The following is an 18478-nucleotide window of genomic DNA, read 5'->3' on the forward strand; positions in this document are numbered from 1 at the left end:
TCCTCTCCTTCCTTGATTTCTTTGTTTCTTGTGATCTTCTCATATTTGGGGAACAGTATGTTCTCCTTCTCCCTTAGGTGTGGGACATGTGGCTTTTGTCTTCGTCATCCTCCTTCATCTTGCTACTTGGTACTCCTCTTGCTTGCCGCCACCTGTGCTTCCAGAGCACTGGGCTCACCACAGCACTACACCGGTACTTCTTGTTTGTATGTTTATCTAATACCTGCTTTCCTCATTAGACAGAGATAGAGTCTGGGACTACGACTGGCTGTTATCTTCTGTGTCACTAGCACTCAGCTGATTTGCCTGACAAATGCCTGCCCTTAAGGTGATTTGAAGGATGTTTAGAAGATTAGAAGAACTTAAATTCCTTTGGTTAGACCTGTGATTCTTGTCTTAGCTGCCAGGTTGAGCCTAAGATGCCCAAATACACAAACATTTTATCAAGTTACAGCAATCTGCTTGATCAAATAAACTACTTGCCTAGGCAGGGAGGGGTTAGATGTCAATGGAGCAGTTCTTGGAAGTATGTAATTCTTGGTGGTTGTCTAAGCAAGTCGTGGGAATATTTGATAAAATTTCCCTTTCTTTTTCATAAACTCAGAATTGTACCTTTACTTTCTTTAAGTATTTAAAAATTATACTTCTCTTTCTCAATTGTTTTCTAGAATCTCTGAAAGTTATATGATGCTAGCCTGTGCATAAAGCCCATAAAAGCTTATCAAGTGACTTTATGTGGATGAAATGCAATTGATGCATATAAACTACATGCTTCTTACTTCTTTACTTTGTTTCTGAACTAAAACTCCTGATTGTTATGTAGTTTGGATTAGCTTGCATTGAAATGTCTTTAAAATTTTAAATGTATATTCTGCTACATTAAGAGTTTTGTTTATGTCTTGTCTTTTACATAATGATGTGTAAAGATTCTATAGACAGCATTGTTTTAAGATACCAAATAATTGTTACAGCAGTTATGTGAAAATTGTGACAATTTTGGCTTTTCTAAGAATGGATTTAATTACATTCTAGCACAACAGCTTCTCTGGGGATATTCAGGTAGGATAACTGACTGAATGTTGTGTTCTTTTGAAGCTTGATGTTTGTGTTCATTTGATTTTTGAATCATGTGTTTTCTTTTATCTAAGTAGTTAGACATTATACCAACAATTTTTTTTTTTTGGTGGTAATAACTATTAAAGGAGAGAGGAAACTTGATTAATACAGGTATTTGTTGTTGCACATAGTACAATAAAACCATAGTTAAATGACTTAGAAACAGTTCATTTCATAGGACATTTAGTCTCAAATGAAAGATCATGCGAAATTTTGTATTTTAAGCTGTGATATTTAATGGGGAAGTGTAACAGTGAATGTACCTCTGTTATATGTACATACAGATATTCAGATGAGAGTGTAGGAAGAATGAATTCTGAGATCTCTCTCACTAGAAAGTGAGAGGCCTCACAATGAACCATTTGATTTTGGCTTAGTGCTGAGGCTCGTGATAGTGGGAGCCCTGTCCTGGGCATGCTGAAGAATCACACCGTGGCCCATCTAGTTTTCATTAGGGACCATTGACTAACTGTCCTCATAATGCCTATTTTGTCATTTTACTGACTATATATATATATATATATATTTTTTTTTTTTTTACATAAAACCAACATTATTCAACTTGTGGTTTTACTTTTCCCAAGTTCATGTTTCACTTAGAAATTTAAAAGATGCAATATTTCCTTTATAGAAATTGTTTCTATGATAAATGTTATTCTTTGAAATAGACCATGCATATAAATCAGCTTAGAAATCAAATCATTATTGTACTGATAATTGATAGTAGATATTAGATTTGGCTTCTGATTTATATTAAAAGTACCTAATTAGTCTGAACTACTATTATAAAATTTTCCTAAAGCTTTATCAATATAGCTTACATTTTGTAACATGTAGTCAAATCAAAGAGGAAAGGAAAATCTTGACTAAAGTAGGCTGCATAGTTAACACTTGCCCTGAGGACCCTTCCAGGTTAGGTATAGTTCTCTAAATGCTGTTTCATCTCCCATTCTAAACCAAAGCCTGGAAATCAGTGGCAGAGCATCAGTGCTGTTTAGGAGAATAAATTTGGTCATTGGGACTAATTTTGAACCCCCTTGGCCTGCTGCATATAAAAGTGGGACATTTGTACTAATCCCCGATGCTTAGCAGTGCTGCCGCTAGAATTGTGGCATTCCTGCTAGAGTCTTAGCTGTCAGTTAGAATCTCTTTCCTTTTTGTGTTTGGTATTTTCTTTTTCTTTATTTTAATATATATATATATATATATATATATATGTATATATATATATACACACACACACACACACACATATATATATGTGTGTGTATACATATATAGTGTGTGTGTGTATATATATATATATATATATATATATATATATATATATAATTTTTGAAGATTTGACTGGACCATTTAATTGGACCATCACTATATCACATATTTATTTACATAGAGATTTTAATATGTTTACACAGTGGAGCATTATTAGAACTCATTAAAGCTGCCATTGCCATGTATGCCCAAAAGTATAAAAAACTCACCTGTACTTGAAGTCTCAGATCAGCACTGTAGCCAGTTGGGTGTGATTCTGGAGGAGTCTGATCAAATGTTGTAAACTTCAGTTAATATTTGGGACTGTGATTTTTTTTGGTTAAGTAATTTTTTTTTTTTTAAATTTTAAAAGTGCTTTCCCAACATATAATGATCTTTACAACATTCAAGAGAGGTACATAAATAATACAACACTTTCAAAGATGGAGAAACTCAGGCAGAGATTAGTAAATTATATTGAAGGGCACAATATGTAGCACAATTGGGAAAAGAATTTTAAGTAGACTGCATTATTTCCATTCATGTTGAACTTGTCTTCACTAAGCATAAACATATAAATAAAAACATAGTTCAGTCTTTGAATAGTGATTCATCCTATTGATGTTGTTATTCTCACCATGTAAGGGATTAACTCATCTATAGTGAAGCAAAATTGCTCATAGAAGAGTTATTCCAAATTCAGTGATCCTACCAGATAATAGTGTAGATAACTGTTACTTTCTCTAGGAACAGATTCACTTCTCTGGTTAACTTCTTTTGACATTGTTGCAGATTTTCAAGGACATAAAACTCACATTTACTAAAATGTATAAAAATTATTTTATTGATTCTATTAGAGATGCTTCAGTAGATTTCTAACCCAGGACATGGAGACTTTTTTTCTTTGTTGAAATTTATACTTTAGGTTAAAGGCTAAATGTCTTTAATACAAAGTAGATAGAACTCAGGAACTCAGATTGAATCAACTTAATGTATTTAGAATTGTGTCTTACTACATTTTCTCTCTCCTTTATTTTCTATCATGTTTTTTCAATTGAGCATGACTGGTGTATTAGTTGCATGCTATATGTGATGTGTGTGTGTGTCTTGGCATTTTATTTACGTTTTAATATCAGGAAATTTTCCTGAAGGTAGGTATCTATAAGTTGCCACATTTCATACCAGAATATTTGGTAGGATATCTTCAAAATGCATGTCTTATGGCAATTAACATAGAACATAAAGTGGTGCATATTTAATTTGTTGTTCTGTGTGTTCTGAATTTTTAACTTTTTTATATCTGAAGTATTACATCTATGCTTTACTTATAATTTAGATATCCCATAACCATATTTTAAGAACATTATTGAAAATTATATTTTAATGGGGTTCATAGATCAAAGAAGCTATACTGGTTAGACTGCTCTCAAGGTCTTATAATTTTTAAAATATTTCTACCTGAATGACCCTAAATCATACAGTATAGAAAATGAAAATATTCTGAATCTGGGTATTGTCACTCTCCTGAAGTAGCAAAAGTGTGCCCTTATTTAAATTTCTGTGAAAGTAATTTTGAAATGTCTTCTTGTAACCTGACAGATAATGTTTGGTAGAAGATAAGGCCATCTTCCTGCTGTGTTAAGCATTTGAAAGAAATGCTTCTTCCTTGCTTAAGAAATAATGATTTAAAAAATTACCAAGGGCCTGAGGTACACTCTCTTTTACAATGTTTTCCAGAATTGCTTTTTTAAGGGTCTAGAAGTCATGTATACAGGGAGAAAACTAAATATTGGTTTCTACAAAATTGAATTTAAGATTCTTTTTATTGTCTCTGTGGGCAACTAGATACCTCTAGGTATGTAGTGTTATTTTTTTTCATTGTGTTCCTACTGATATTAATACTATAAATATTCTGAAACACAAAATGCACTTAGAAAGAAAACATGAATTTCTAGCCAGTGGTTAAAATCAACACCCCACCCTCACCACCAAAAAAAACCCATTATTTCTCTCCTAGTTCATGAACTTACGGAAGTAAAATTGTTCTGGTGGGAGACAACCCCTGCCTTTATTGCACATCCATTCCACTTTCTCACTTTCCTGGCCCCTGAAGCATTTTTGCAAAATCCCAGGGCTCTTTAGAACATACTTTATAAATAATAAGTAGTGCTGAAAAAGTTGTGACTATGTTTTGTATTTGGCATATATACATAGAACAGTCTTTATACCAAGATCCTCATCCTTATTGTTTTACCAGATGAGAGTTTTTCAAATTCTGGAAAGAATAAATAATTCTAAATTACGTGTCTGGTTAGTGGTTGAAAGGAAACTATGTAAGTCTCATTGTTGCCTGAGCTTCAGAAAATGTTAGTCACTGAGATGAATACTCAGGCTCTGATTTCACATTCTTCTCTCTATCCCACATAGCCATGTCGCTCCTTCATGAGGGAACATGAAGTAACACAAAAAGATATTCCCACTTGAGGATTCCATTTGTAGAACATCATAGGATACTTTTTTAAACACATTTAATGTGTTTTATATATTTTCTTAAAATGTGAATTTTCTAAAGGGAATTATTTCTACCAAAGGCTATTCTAAATATGGATTCATACATAAATTCTCTATCATTATTATTTAAAAATTACCCCAGGTGTACTGAATTTTCACATCTACTTAAAACTCCAATAATTTTCTAGTACTTTCTTACCTGTGATAATGGAAGGCTATTACAATAGAATTATGTGTATTTATGATATTTCTTTGTATGATTTACAGGAAGGCCATGTACTCAGCTGCAGCTTCTAAATCCAGAGCGATTTGCACGTCTTATTAAAGAAGTAATGAATACATTCTGGCCCGGCAGAGAGTTGATCGTTCAGTGGTATCCATTCAGTGAAGACAGAAATCACCCATCTGTTTCCTGGCTTAAGATGGTTTGGAAGAATCTCTATATACATTTTTCAGAGGATTTGACTTTATTTGATGAAATGCCACTTATCCCAAGAACTACACTAGATGAAGGTCAGGTGTGTGTAGAACTCATTAGACTCAGAATTCCATCTTTAGTTATTTTAGATGATGAAACGGATGCACAGCTTCCAGAATTTTTAGCAGACATTGTACAAAAACTTGGAGGGATTGTTTTGAAAAAATTAGATACCTCTATACAACATCCACTCATTAAAAAATACATTCATTCACCATTACCAAGTGCAGTTTTGCAGATAATGGAAAAGATGCCAATGCAGAAATTATGTAATCAAATAGCTTCTCTTCTTCCTACACACAAAGATGCTCTGAGGAAATTTTTGGCTAGTTTAACTGATACTAGTGAAAAGGAGAAAAGAATAATTCAAGAATTGACAATATTCAAACGAATTAACCACTCATCTGATCAGGGAATTTCCTCTTATACAAAATTGAAAGGTTGTAAGGTCTTGCACCATACTGCCAAACTTCCACCAGATTTGCGACTTTCTATTTCAGTAATAGACAGTAGTGATGAAGCTACCATTCGCTTGGCAAACATGTTGAAGATAGAGAAATTAAAGACTACCAGCTGCTTAAAGCTTGTTTTAAGAGATATGGAAAATGCATTTTATTCGCATGAAGAAGTAACACACCTGATGTTATGGATCCTTGAAAATCTGTCCTCTCTTAAAAATGAGAATCCAAATGTGCTTGATTGGTTAATGCCATTAAAATTCATTCAGATTTCACAGGAACGGATGGTATCAGCAAGTGAGCTCTTCGATCCTGATATAGAAATACTGAAAGATCTCTTTTATAATGAAGAAGAAACCTGTTTCCCACCCTCAGTTTTTACCTCACCAGATATTCTTCACTCTTTGAGACAGATTGGTTTAAAAAATGAAGCCAGTCTCAATGAGAAAGATGTTGTGCAAGTAGCAAAAAAAATTGAATCCTTACAGGTCAGTTCTTGTCCAGATCAGGATGTTCTGAAGAAAGCCAAAACACTGTTACTGGTTTTAAATAAGAATCATACACTCTTGCAATCTTCTGAAGGAAAGATGACATTGAAGAAAATAAAATGGGTTCCAGCCTGCAAGGAAAGGCCTCCAAATTATCCAGGTTCTTTAGTCTGGAAAGGAGATCTCTGTAATCTTTGTGTACCACCGGATATGTGCGATATGGCCCATGCGACTCTAGTGGGCTCATCACTTCCTCTTGTTGAAAGTATCCATGTAAACTTGGAAAAAGCATTAGGTATTTTTACAAAGCCTAGCATCAGTGCTGTCTTAAAACACTTCAAAATTGTTGTTGACTGGTATACTTCAAAAACCTTTAGTGATGAAGACTACTATCAGTTCCAACACATTTTGCTTGAAATTTATGGATTCATGCATGATCATTTGAATGAAGGGAAAGAATCTTTTAAGGCCTTAAAGTTTCCATGGGTTTGGACTGGCAAAAAATTTTGTCCTCTTGCCCAAGCTGTGATAAAACCAATCCATGATCTGGACCTTCAGCCGTATTTACATAATGTGCCTAAAACAATGGCAAAATTTCACCAACTCTTTAAGGTCTGTGGTTCAATAGAGGAATTGACATCAGATCATATTTCCATGGTCATTCAGAAGGTGTATCTCAAAAGTGATCAGGATCTCAGTGAACAAGAAAGCAAACAAAATCTTCAACTTATGTTGAGTATTATCAGATGGCTGTATAGCAATCAGATCCCAGCAAGTCCCAATACACCAGTTCCTATACATCACAGCAAAAATCCTTCTAAACTTATCATGAAACCAATTCATGAATGCTGTTACTGTGACATCAAAGTTGATGACCTCAATGACTTATTAGAAGATTCAGTGGAACCAATCATTTTGGTGCACGAGGACATACCCATGAAAACTGCAGAATGGCTAAAAGTTCCATGCCTTAGTACAAGACTGATCAATCCTGAAAACATGGGATTTGAGCAGTCAGGACAAAGAGAACCACTCACTGTAAGAATTAAAAATATTCTGGAAGAGTACCCTTCTGTGTCAGATATTTTTAAGGAACTACTTCAAAATGCTGATGATGCAAATGCAACAGAATGCAGTTTCATGATTGATATGAGAAGAAATATGGACATAAGAGAGAATCTTCTAGACCCAGGAATGGCAGCTTGCCATGGGCCTGCTTTGTGGTCATTCAATAATTCTGAATTCTCAGATTCAGATTTTGTGAACATAACTAGGTTAGGAGAATCTTTAAAAAGGGGAGAAGTTGACAAAGTTGGAAAATTTGGTCTTGGATTTAATTCTGTATACCATCTCACTGATATTCCCATTATTATGAGTCGAGAATTCATGATAATGTTTGATCCAAACATAAATCATATTAGTAAACACATTAAAGATAAATCTAATCCTGGGATCAAAATTAATTGGAGTAAACAACAGAAAAGACTTAGGAAATTTCCTAATCAGTTCAAACCATTTATAGATGTATTTGGCTGTCAATTACCTTTGACGGTAGAAGCACCTTATAGCTACAATGGAACTCTTTTCAGATTGTCCTTTAGAACTCAACAGGAGGCAAAAGTGAGTGAAGTAAGTAGTACCTGCTACAATACAGCAGATATTTACTCTCTTGTGGATGAATTTAGTCTCTGTGGACATAGACTTATCATTTTTACTCAGAGTGTAAATTCTATGTATTTGAAATACTTAAAGATTGAGGAAACCAATCCTAGCTTAGCACAGGATACAATAATAATTAAAAAAAAGTCCTGCTCTTCCAAAGCATTGAATGCACCTGTTTTAAGTGTTTTAAAGGAAGCTGCTAAACTCATGAAGACCTGTAGCAGCAGTAGTAGAAAGCTTCCCACAGATGCACCAAAGTCATCTTGCATTCTTCAGATCACAGTTGAAGAATTTCACCATGTGTTCAGAAGGATTGCTGATTTGCAGTCGCCACTCTTTAGAGGTCCAGATGATGACCCAGCTGCTCTCTTTGAAATGGCCAAGTCTGGCCAATCAAAAAAACCATCAGATGAGTTGCCACAAAAAACAGTAGATTCTACCACGTGGCTCATATGCACCTGCATGGATACAGGAGAGGCTCTCAAATTTTCCCTGAATGAAAGTGGAAGACGACTGGGGCTGGTTCCTTGTGGGGCAGTAGGAATTCTGCTGTGTGAAACTCAAGACCAGAAGTGGACTGTGAAACCACACATTGGAGAAGTGTTTTGCTATTTACCTTTACGAATAAAAACAGGCTTACCAGTTCACATCAATGGGTGTTTTGCTGTTACTTCAAATAGAAAGGAAATCTGGAAGACAGATACAAAGGGACGATGGAATACCACGTTCATGAGACACGTTATTGTGAAAGCTTACTTACAGGCTCTCAGTGTCTTACGGGACCTGGCCACTAGTGGGGAACTAACTGATTATACTTACTATGCAACATGGCCTGATCCTGATTTAGTTCATGATGACTTTTCTGTAATTTGTCAAGGGTTTTATGAAGATATAGCTCATGGAAAAGGAAAGGATTTAACCAGAGTCTTCTCTGATGGATCTACTTGGGTTTCCATGAAGAATGTGAGATTTCTAGATGACTCTATACTTAAAAGAAAAGATGTTGGTCCAGCAGCCTTCAAGATATTTCTGAAATACCTCAAAAAGACTGGATCCAAAAACCTTTGTGCTGTTGAACTTCCTTCTTCAGTAAAATTAGGATTTGAAGAAGCTGGCTGCAAACAGATACTGCTTGAAAATACATTTTCAGAGAAACAGTTTTTTTCAGAAGTGTTTTTTCCAAATATTCAAGAAATTGAAGCAGAACTTAGAGATCCCTTAATGAATTTTGTTCTAAATGAAAAAGTTGATGAGTTCTCAGGAATTCTTCGTGTTACTCCATGTATTCCTTGTTCCTTGGAGGGGCATCCTTTGGTCTTGCCATCTAGATTAATCCATCCTGAAGGACGTGTTGCTAAGTTATTTGATACTAAAGATGGACGGTTCCCTTATGGTTCTACTCAGGATTACCTTAATCCTATTATTTTGATTAAACTAGTTCAGTTAGGTATGGCAAAAGATGATATTTTATGGGATGACATGCTAGAACGTGCAGAGTCAGTAGCTGAAATTAATAAAAGGGATCATGTTGCTGCTTGTCTAAGAAGTAGTATCTTATTAAGTCTTATTGATGAGAAGCTAAAGATAAGGGATCCTAGAGCAAAGGATTTTGCTGCAAAATATCAAACAATCCCCTTCCTTCCATTTCTAACAAAACCAGCAGGTTTTTCTTTGGAATGGAAAGGTAACAGTTTTAAGCCTGAAAAAATGTTTGCAGCAACTGAGCTTTATACAGCTGAACATCAAGATATAGTTTGTCTTTTGCAGCCAATTCTAAATGAAAATTCTCATTCCTTTAGAGGTTGTGGTTCAGTGTCATTGGCTGTTAAAGAGTTTTTGGGATTACTAAAAAAGCCAACAGTTGATCTGGTTATAAACCAATTGAAAGAAGTTGCAAAATCAGTTGATGATGGAATTACATTGTACCAGGAAAATATCACCAATGCTTGCTACAAATACCTTCATGAAGCAATGATGCAAAGTGAAATAACTAAGGTATCAATTACTGAAAAATTAAAGTCTTTTAGCTTCATCCTAGTTGAAAATGCATATGTTGACTCAGAAAAAGTTTCTTTTCATTTGAATTTTGAAGCAGCACCATACCTTTATCAGTTACCTAATAAATACAAAAATAGTTTTCGTGAACTGTTTGAAAGTGTGGGCGTGAGGCAGTCATTTATGGTTGAAGATTTTGCCCTAGTTTTGGAATCCATTGACCGAGAAAGAGGAAATAAACAAATAACAGAAGAGAATTTTCAGCTTTGCCGACGCATAATCAGTGAAGGAATATGGAGTCTCATTAGAGAAAAGAAACAAGAGTTTTGTGAGAAAAATTATGGTAAAATATTGTTGCCAGATACTAATCTTTTGCTTCTCCCTGCTAAGTCCTTATGCTACAATGATTGTCCGTGGATAAAAGTAAAGGATACCACTGTAAAATATTGCCATGCTGATATACCAAGGGAGGTAGCTGTAAAACTAGGAGCAATACCAAAGAGACATAAAGCATTAGAAAGATATGCATCCAACATTTGTTTTACAACACTTGGCACAGAATTTGGGCAGAAAGAAAAATTGACCAGCAGAATTAAGAGCATCCTTAATGCTTATCCTTCAGAAAAGGAAATGTTGAAAGAGCTTCTTCAAAATGCTGATGATGCTAAGGCCACAGAAATCTGTTTTGTGTTTGATCCTAGACAGCATCCAGTTGATAGAATATTTGATGATAAGTGGGCCCCATTGCAAGGGCCAGCACTTTGTGTGTACAACAACCAGCCTTTTACAGAAGATGATGTTAGAGGAATTCAAAATCTTGGAAAAGGTACCAAAGAAGGAAATCCTTGCAAAACTGGACAGTATGGTATAGGATTCAATTCTGTGTATCATATTACAGACTGCCCTTCTTTTATTTCTGGCAATGACATCCTGTGTATTTTTGATCCTCATGCCAGATACGCACCAGGAGCCACATCTGTTAGTCCTGGACGCATGTTTAGAGATTTGGATGCAGATTTTAGGACACAGTTCTCAGATGTTCTTGACCTTTATTTGGGAAACCACTTTAAGTTGGATAATTGCACAATGTTTAGATTTCCTCTTCGTAATGCAGAAATGGCAAAAGTTTCCGAAATTTCCTCAGTTCCATCATCAGACAGAATGGTCCAGAATCTTTTGGACAAATTACGCTCAGATGGGGCAGAACTTCTAATGTTTCTTAATCACATGGAAAAAATTTCTATTTGTGAAATAGATAAAGCTACAGGAGCTCTAAATGTGCTGTATTCAGTAAAGGGCAAAATCACTGATGGAGACAGATTGAAAAGAAAACAGTTTCATGCATCTGTAATTGATAGTGTTACTAAAAAGAGACAACTCAAAGACATACCAGTTCAACAGATAACATATACTATGGATACTGAGGATTCTGAAGGAAATCTTACCACATGGCTAATTTGTAATAGGTCAGGTTTTTCAAGTATGGACAAAGTATCTAAGAGTGTTATATCAGCACACAAGAACCAAGATATTACTCTCTTCCCACGAGGTGGAGTGGCTGCCTGTATTACTCACAACTATAAAAAACCTCACAGGGCCTTCTGTTTTCTACCTCTCTCACTAGAGACCGGGTTGCCATTTCATGTGAATGGCCACTTTGCACTCGATTCAGCCAGAAGAAACCTGTGGCGTGATGATAATGGCGTTGGTGTCCGAAGTGACTGGAATAACAGCTTAATGACTGCATTAATAGCTCCTGCATATGTTGAATTATTAATCCAATTGAAAAAACGGTACTTCCCCGGTTCTGACCCAACATTATCAGTTTTGCAAAACACACCCATTCATGTTGTAAAGGACACTTTGAAGAAGTTTTTATCATTTTTCCCAGTCAACAGGCTTGATCTACAGCCAGATTTGTATTGCCTAGTGAAAGCGCTTTATAGCTGCATTCATGAAGACATGAAACGTCTTTTACCTGTTGTCCGGGCACCAAATATTGATGGCTCTGATTTGCACTCAGCAGTCATAATTACTTGGATTAATATGTCTTCTTCAAACAAAACTAGACCATTTTTTGACAATTTACTACAGGATGAATTACAACACCTTAAAAATGCAGATTATAATATTACAACACGCAAAACAGTAGCAGAGAATGTCTATAGACTGAAACACCTGCTTTTGGAAATAGGTTTCAACTTGGTGTATAACTGTGATGAAACTGCCAATCTTTACCACTGCCTTATAGATGCAGATATCCCTGTTAGTTATGTGACCCCTGCTGATGTTAGGTCTTTTTTAATGACGTTCTCCTCTCCTGATACTAACTGTCATATCGGGAAGCTGCCTTGTCGTCTTCAGCAGACAAATCTGAAACTTTTTCACAGTTTAAAACTTTTAGTTGATTATTGTTTTAAGGATGCAGAAGAAAATGAGATTGAAGTTGAAGGATTGCCCCTTCTCATTACACTGGACAGTGTTTTGCAAACTTTTGATGCAAAACGAGCCAAGTTTCTAACAACGTACCATGAATTGATCCCATCGCGCAAAGACTTGTTTATGAATACACTGTATTTGAAATATAGCAGCATTTTATTGAACTGTAAAGTTGCAAAAGTGTTTGACATTTCCAGCTTTGCTGATCTGCTATCATCTGTGTTGCCTCGTGAATATAAGACCAAAAATTGTACAAAGTGGAAAGACAATTTTGCAAGTGAGTCTTGGCTTAAGAATACATGGCATTTTATTAGTGAATCTGTAAGTGTGAAAGAAGATCAGGAAGAAACAAAACCAACATTTGATATCGTTGCTGATACTCTCAAAGACTGGGCATTGCTTCCAGGAACAAAGTTTACTGTTTCAGCCAATCAGCTTGTGGTTCCTGAAGGAGATGTTCTGCTTCCTCTAAGCCTTATGCATATTGCTGTTTTTCCAAATGCCCAGAGTGATAAAGTTTTTCATGCTCTAATGAAAGCTGGCTGTATCCAGCTTGCTTTGAACAAAATCTGTTCCAAAGAGAGTACATTTGTTCCTCTTTTGTCCTGTCACACAGCAAACATAGAGAGCCCCACAAGCATTTTGAAAGCTGTACATTACATGGTCCAAACTTCAACATTTAGAACTGAAAAATTGGTAGAAAGTGATTTTGAAGCCCTTCTAATGTATTTCAACTGTAATTTGAGTCACTTGATGTCCCAAGATGACATAAAAATTTTAAAGTCTCTTCCATGTTACAAATCCATCAGTGGCCGCTACATGAGCATTGGCAAATTTGGAACATGCTATGTACTTACAAAAAGCATCCCTTCAGCTGAAGTGGAAAAATGGACACAATCATCATCATCTGCATTTCTTGAAGAAAAAGTTCATTTAAAAGAGCTGTATGAAGTGCTTGGTTGTGTGCCTGTAGATGACCTTGAGGTATATTTGAAACATCTTTTACCCAAGGTTGAAAATCTCTCTTATGATGCAAAATTAGAGCACTTAATCTATCTTAAGAATAGATTATCTAGTATTGAGGAATTATCAGAGATTAAGGAACAACTTTTTGAAAAACTAGAAAGTTTATTGATCATCCATGATGCTAACAGTCGACTAAAGCAAGCCAAACATTTTTATGATAGAACTGTGAGAGTTTTTGAAGTTATGCTTCCTGAAAAACTGTTTATTCCTAAGGATTTCTTTAAAAAACTGGAACAGCTTATAAAACCTAAAAATCAAATTGCATTTATGACATCCTGGGTGGAGTTCTTAAGAAATATTGGACTGAAATACATACTTTCTCAGCAGCAGTTGTTACAATTTGCTAAGGAAATTAGTGTGAGAGCTAACACAGAAAACTGGTCTAAAGAAACATTGCAAAATACAGTTGATATCCTTCTGCATCATATATTCCAAGAACGAATGGATTTATTATCTGGAAATTTTCTGAAAGAACTGTCTTTAATACCTTTCTTATGTCCTGAGAGGGCCCCAGCTGAGTACATTCGATTTCATCCTCAATACCAAGAGGTAAATGGAACACTTCCTCTTATCAAGTTCAATGGAGCACAGGTAAATCCAAAATTCAAGCAGTGTGATGTGCTCCAGCTGCTATGGACATCTTGCCCTATTCTTCCAGAGAAAGCCACACCCTTGAGTATCAAAGAGCAAGAAGGTAGTGACCTTGGTCCACAAGAACAGCTTGAACAAGTTTTAAATATGCTTAATGTTAACCTGGATCCCCCTCTTGATAAGGTCATTAATAATTGCAGAAATATATGCAACATAACAACTTTAGATGAAGAAATGGTAAAAACTAGAGCAAAGGTTTTAAGGAGCATATATGAATTTCTCAGTGCAGAAAAAAGGGAGTTCCGTTTTCAACTCCGGGGAGTTGCTTTTGTGATGGTAGAAGATGGTTGGAAACTTCTGAAGCCTGAGGAGGTAGTGATAAACCTGGAATATGAATCTGATTTTAAACCTTATTTGTACAAGCTACCTTTAGAGCTTGGCACATTTCATCAGTTGTTCAAGCACTTAGGTACTGAAGATATTATTTCAACTAAGCAATATGTTGAAGTGTTGAGCCGCATATTCAAAAATTCTGAAGGAAAACAATTAGATCCTAATGAAATGCGTACAGTTAAGAGAGTAGTTTCTGGTTTGTTCAAGAGTCTGCAAAATGATTCTGTCAAGGTGAGGAGTGATCTAGAGAATGTTCGAGATCTTGCACTTTATCTTCCAAGCCAGGATGGTAGGTTGGTAAAGTCAAGCATCTTAGTGTTCGATGATGCACCCCATTATAAAAGTAGAATCCAAGGGAATATTGGTGTGCAAATGTTGGTTGACCTTAGCCAGTGCTACTTAGGGAAGGATCATGGATTTCATACCAAGTTGATAATGCTCTTTCCGCAAAAACTTAGACCTCGGCTTTTGAGCAGTATCCTTGAAGAACAGTTAGATGAAGAGACTCCCAAAGTGTGTCAGTTTGGAGCATTGTGTTCTCTTCAGGGAAGACTGCAGTTACTCTTGTCTTCTGAACAGTTCATTACAGGATTGATTAGGATTATGAAGCATGAAAATGATAATGCTTTCCTGGCCAATGAAGAAAAAGCCATAAGACTTTGCAAAGCCTTAAGAGAAGGCTTAAAAGTGTCCTGTTTTGAAAAGCTTCAAACAACATTAAGAGTTAAAGGTTTTAATCCCATTCCCCATAGCAGAAGTGAAACTTTTGCTTTTCTGAAGAGGTTTGGTAATGCAGTCATCCTGCTTTACATCCAACATTCAGACAGTAAAGATATTAATTTCCTATTAGCATTAGCAATGACACTGAAATCAGCAACTGACAATTTGATTTCTGACACTTCATATTTGATTGCTATGCTGGGATGCAATGATATTTATAGGATTAGTGAGAAACTTGATAGTTTAGGAGTGAAATATGACTCTTCAGAGCCATCAAAACTGGAACTTCCAATGCCTGGCACGCCAATACCTGCTGAAATTCATTATACTCTGCTTATGGATCCAATGAATGTGTTTTATCCAGGAGAATATGTTGGGTACCTTGTGGATGCTGAAGGTGGTGACATCTATGGGTCATACCAGCCAACGTATACATATGCAATTATTGTACAGGAAGTTGAAAGAGAAGATGCCGACAATTCTAGTTTTCTAGGCAAGATATATCAGATTGACATTGGTTATAGTGAATATAAAATAGTTAGTTCACTTGATCTGTATAAGTTTTCGAGGCCTGATGAAAGCTCTCAAAGTAGAGACAGTGCTCCTTCTACACCTACCAGCCCCACAGAGTTCCTCGCCCCTGGTCTGCGAAGCATTCCTCCTCTATTCTCTGGTAAAGAAAGTCACAAAACTTCATCCTCAAAACACCACTCCCCCAAAAAGCTTAAGGTTAATTCTTTACCCGAAATCTTAAAAGAAGTGACATCAGTGGTAGAGCAAGCTTGGAAGCTTCCAGAATCAGAACGAAAAAAGATTATTAGGCGGTTGTATTTGAAGTGGCACCCTGACAAAAATCCAGAGAATCATGACATTGCTAATGAAGTTTTTAAACATCTGCAGAATGAAATCAACAGATTAGAAAAACAGGCTTTTCTAGATCAAAATGCAGACAGAGCCTCCAGAAGGACATTTTCAACCTCAGCATCTCGATTTCAATCAGACAAATACTCATTTCAGAGATTTTATACTTCATGGAATCAAGAAGCAACAAGCCATAAATCCGAGCGGCAACAACAAAATAAAGAAAAATGCCCTCCTTCGACTGGGCAGACTTATTCTCAGAGGTTCTTTGTTCCTCCCACTTTCAAGTCAGTTGGCAATCCTGTTGAAGCACGGAGATGGTTAAGACAAGCCAGAGCAAATTTCTCAGCTGCCAGAAATGACCTTCATAAAAATGCCAATGAATGGGTATGCTTTAAATGTTACCTTTCCACGAAGTTAGCTTTGATTGCAGCTGACTATGCTGTGAGGGGAAAGTCCGATAAAGACGTAAAACCAACTGCACTTGCACAAAAAATAGAAGAATATAGTCAGCAACTTGAAGGACTGACAAATGATGTTCACACATTGGAAGCTTACGGTGTAGACAGTTTAAAAACAAGGTATCCTGATTTGCTTCCTTTCCCACAGATCCCAAATGACAGGTTCACTTCTGAGGTTGCCATGAGGGTGATGGAATGTACTGCCTGTATCATAATAAAACTTGAAAATTTTATACAACAAAAAGTGTGAAAGTATTTAAAGCAAAAATAAAGCAGAGCCAGATCTTGAAAGTGTTGTAGCACAAAACAAATATGAATTGATGTACTTCGTTAAGCTTCATTGCCAGTTATCTAGGAATTGTGAAGCACATTGCAGATTGTTCTGGAAGAATTTTGGAGTTATTAGTATGAATACCTATAGAGAAGTTTAACTGAATCTAAAAGAAAATTATTTTGAAGATGGTTGTCAACCGCAAAATTGCTAGAAGTATTTGAATGATTGGGATGGCACATTATTGAACTGCACTTTATATAACCAAAGCTTAGCAGTTTGTTAGATAATGAGTCTATATATGTCTCTGGTTAGGATGAAATCAATTTTGTTTTTAAACATGGTATTTTTGAAGGAGCTAATGAAACACTGGATATATCTTTGGTTTGAACATAAAAGGGGAATTAAGTCTTTGAAGTTTATCATTTTTAAATGGATATTCTTGGATGCATTATTATTATCAGCTGGATCTGATTATGAATTTGTTGCAATTTTACATCTTAAGTACTCAGTATGTTTAAAATGGTACAGTATTTTAATCCTGAATATTACTTGAGTAAGAGTATGAAGATAGTATTTAGAGTGCACTGAGTGCACTTTACATCTTTATTTTAAATGGTTTTTTTTTTTTACACCTTATGTTTACAGGCTTCCTATTTCATGAAGATAACATATGGAAAACTCCAAGTGGTGGCAGTTCTCATTACATGATGTTAAATATTGTTTCTGAAACTGCTTACCAAATGACATTTATCAGTGGTTAGAACATTGCTTTATGTTTGTGTGTACGTATTTTCCACGAATGTCATAATTTATATAGTGTGGTTGAACAGGATGCAATCTTTTGTTGTCTAAAGGTGCTGCAATTAAAAAAAACAAACCTCTTTGTCTTTCAGTATGGCACTTATTGAAATTTTTATTTTAAGTTAAAAATTAAAATCATGATGATACTAGTAGCTTATAAAAAATGAATTATTAGCTTGCATTTTCTTCATGAATGATTCAAAACTGACATTTAATTTTCATCATGTTCAGATGTCCTACTTATTTACTTTAACATATTTTGTTTGCAGAATGTTAATGAAAGAAAATAATAGTTTATATAAATGTACTGGCTGTAAATGATGCTAGATATAATATTTTTTGCAATTAAGGGCTTACAGACCATGTTAAAACTTTTTTACTTTTATTGGTAATAAGGAATGTTTGCACCTCCATGATTGTGTTGCTTTTGGATGTGAAATCATGTAATTATTTCTGCTGTTAATAGTAAGTGCCATAATTTTAATAAAGCATATGTACATATGAAATCATTGTAACTGGTATTTCTTGAAAAATAGTTCATTGGCAATTAAACTTAATTTCTTCCTTATTAAGTTGTGATATGCATATTTATGTGCACTTATTGGAATACTGGAATAGGATTGTTCTGTGTTTTTATGTTGGAATTAGTAGGTTTCTTTTTCATGGTTAGTTGAATAAGGAGTGTATGGTAAATATTATGTTTAAGAGGTGCTCATTGATGTAGTTAAGAGTGGAGTTACTTCAGCTTTTTAGGGAGTAAGATTATTTGATATGTATGTTGTATAAACGTATTTGAAAACAGACACATCAAATATGGGTCTCCTTTAGGTAGAGTTTGAATTGATAGTTCCTTGCCTTGGCTGCATGTCTGGGGCTCATTCACACTTAAGCTTACCTGATAGAGAATGTTCATCTTTATTTATTTTTATTTGTTTTTATAAAGATATACA

General features: G+C 35.3%; 1 protein-coding gene across 2 annotated transcripts in view; it reads left to right on the forward strand.

Annotated features, from left to right (window-relative positions):
- LOC308657875 (sacsin) overlaps positions 1-18012 on the forward strand; it is an 88913-nt gene extending 70901 nt beyond the window's left edge. The window contains exons 10-11 of one of the 2 annotated variants that reach the window (XM_081310095.1): positions 1033-1059; positions 5149-18012. In XM_081310095.1, coding sequence (XP_081166221.1) covers positions 1033-1059; positions 5149-16703 — 11582 coding nt within the window. In that variant the 3' untranslated portion in view covers positions 16704-18012. The remainder of the gene's footprint in view (positions 1-1032; positions 1060-5148) is intronic. The other variant, XM_081310096.1, reaches the window with a different exon arrangement.
- Positions 18013-18478: the final 466 nt, after the last annotated feature.

This window comes from Spermophilus citellus (assembly GCF_964194105.1).
Source record: "Spermophilus citellus genome assembly, chromosome: 1".
Taxonomy (NCBI): Eukaryota; Metazoa; Chordata; class Mammalia; order Rodentia; family Sciuridae; genus Spermophilus; species Spermophilus citellus.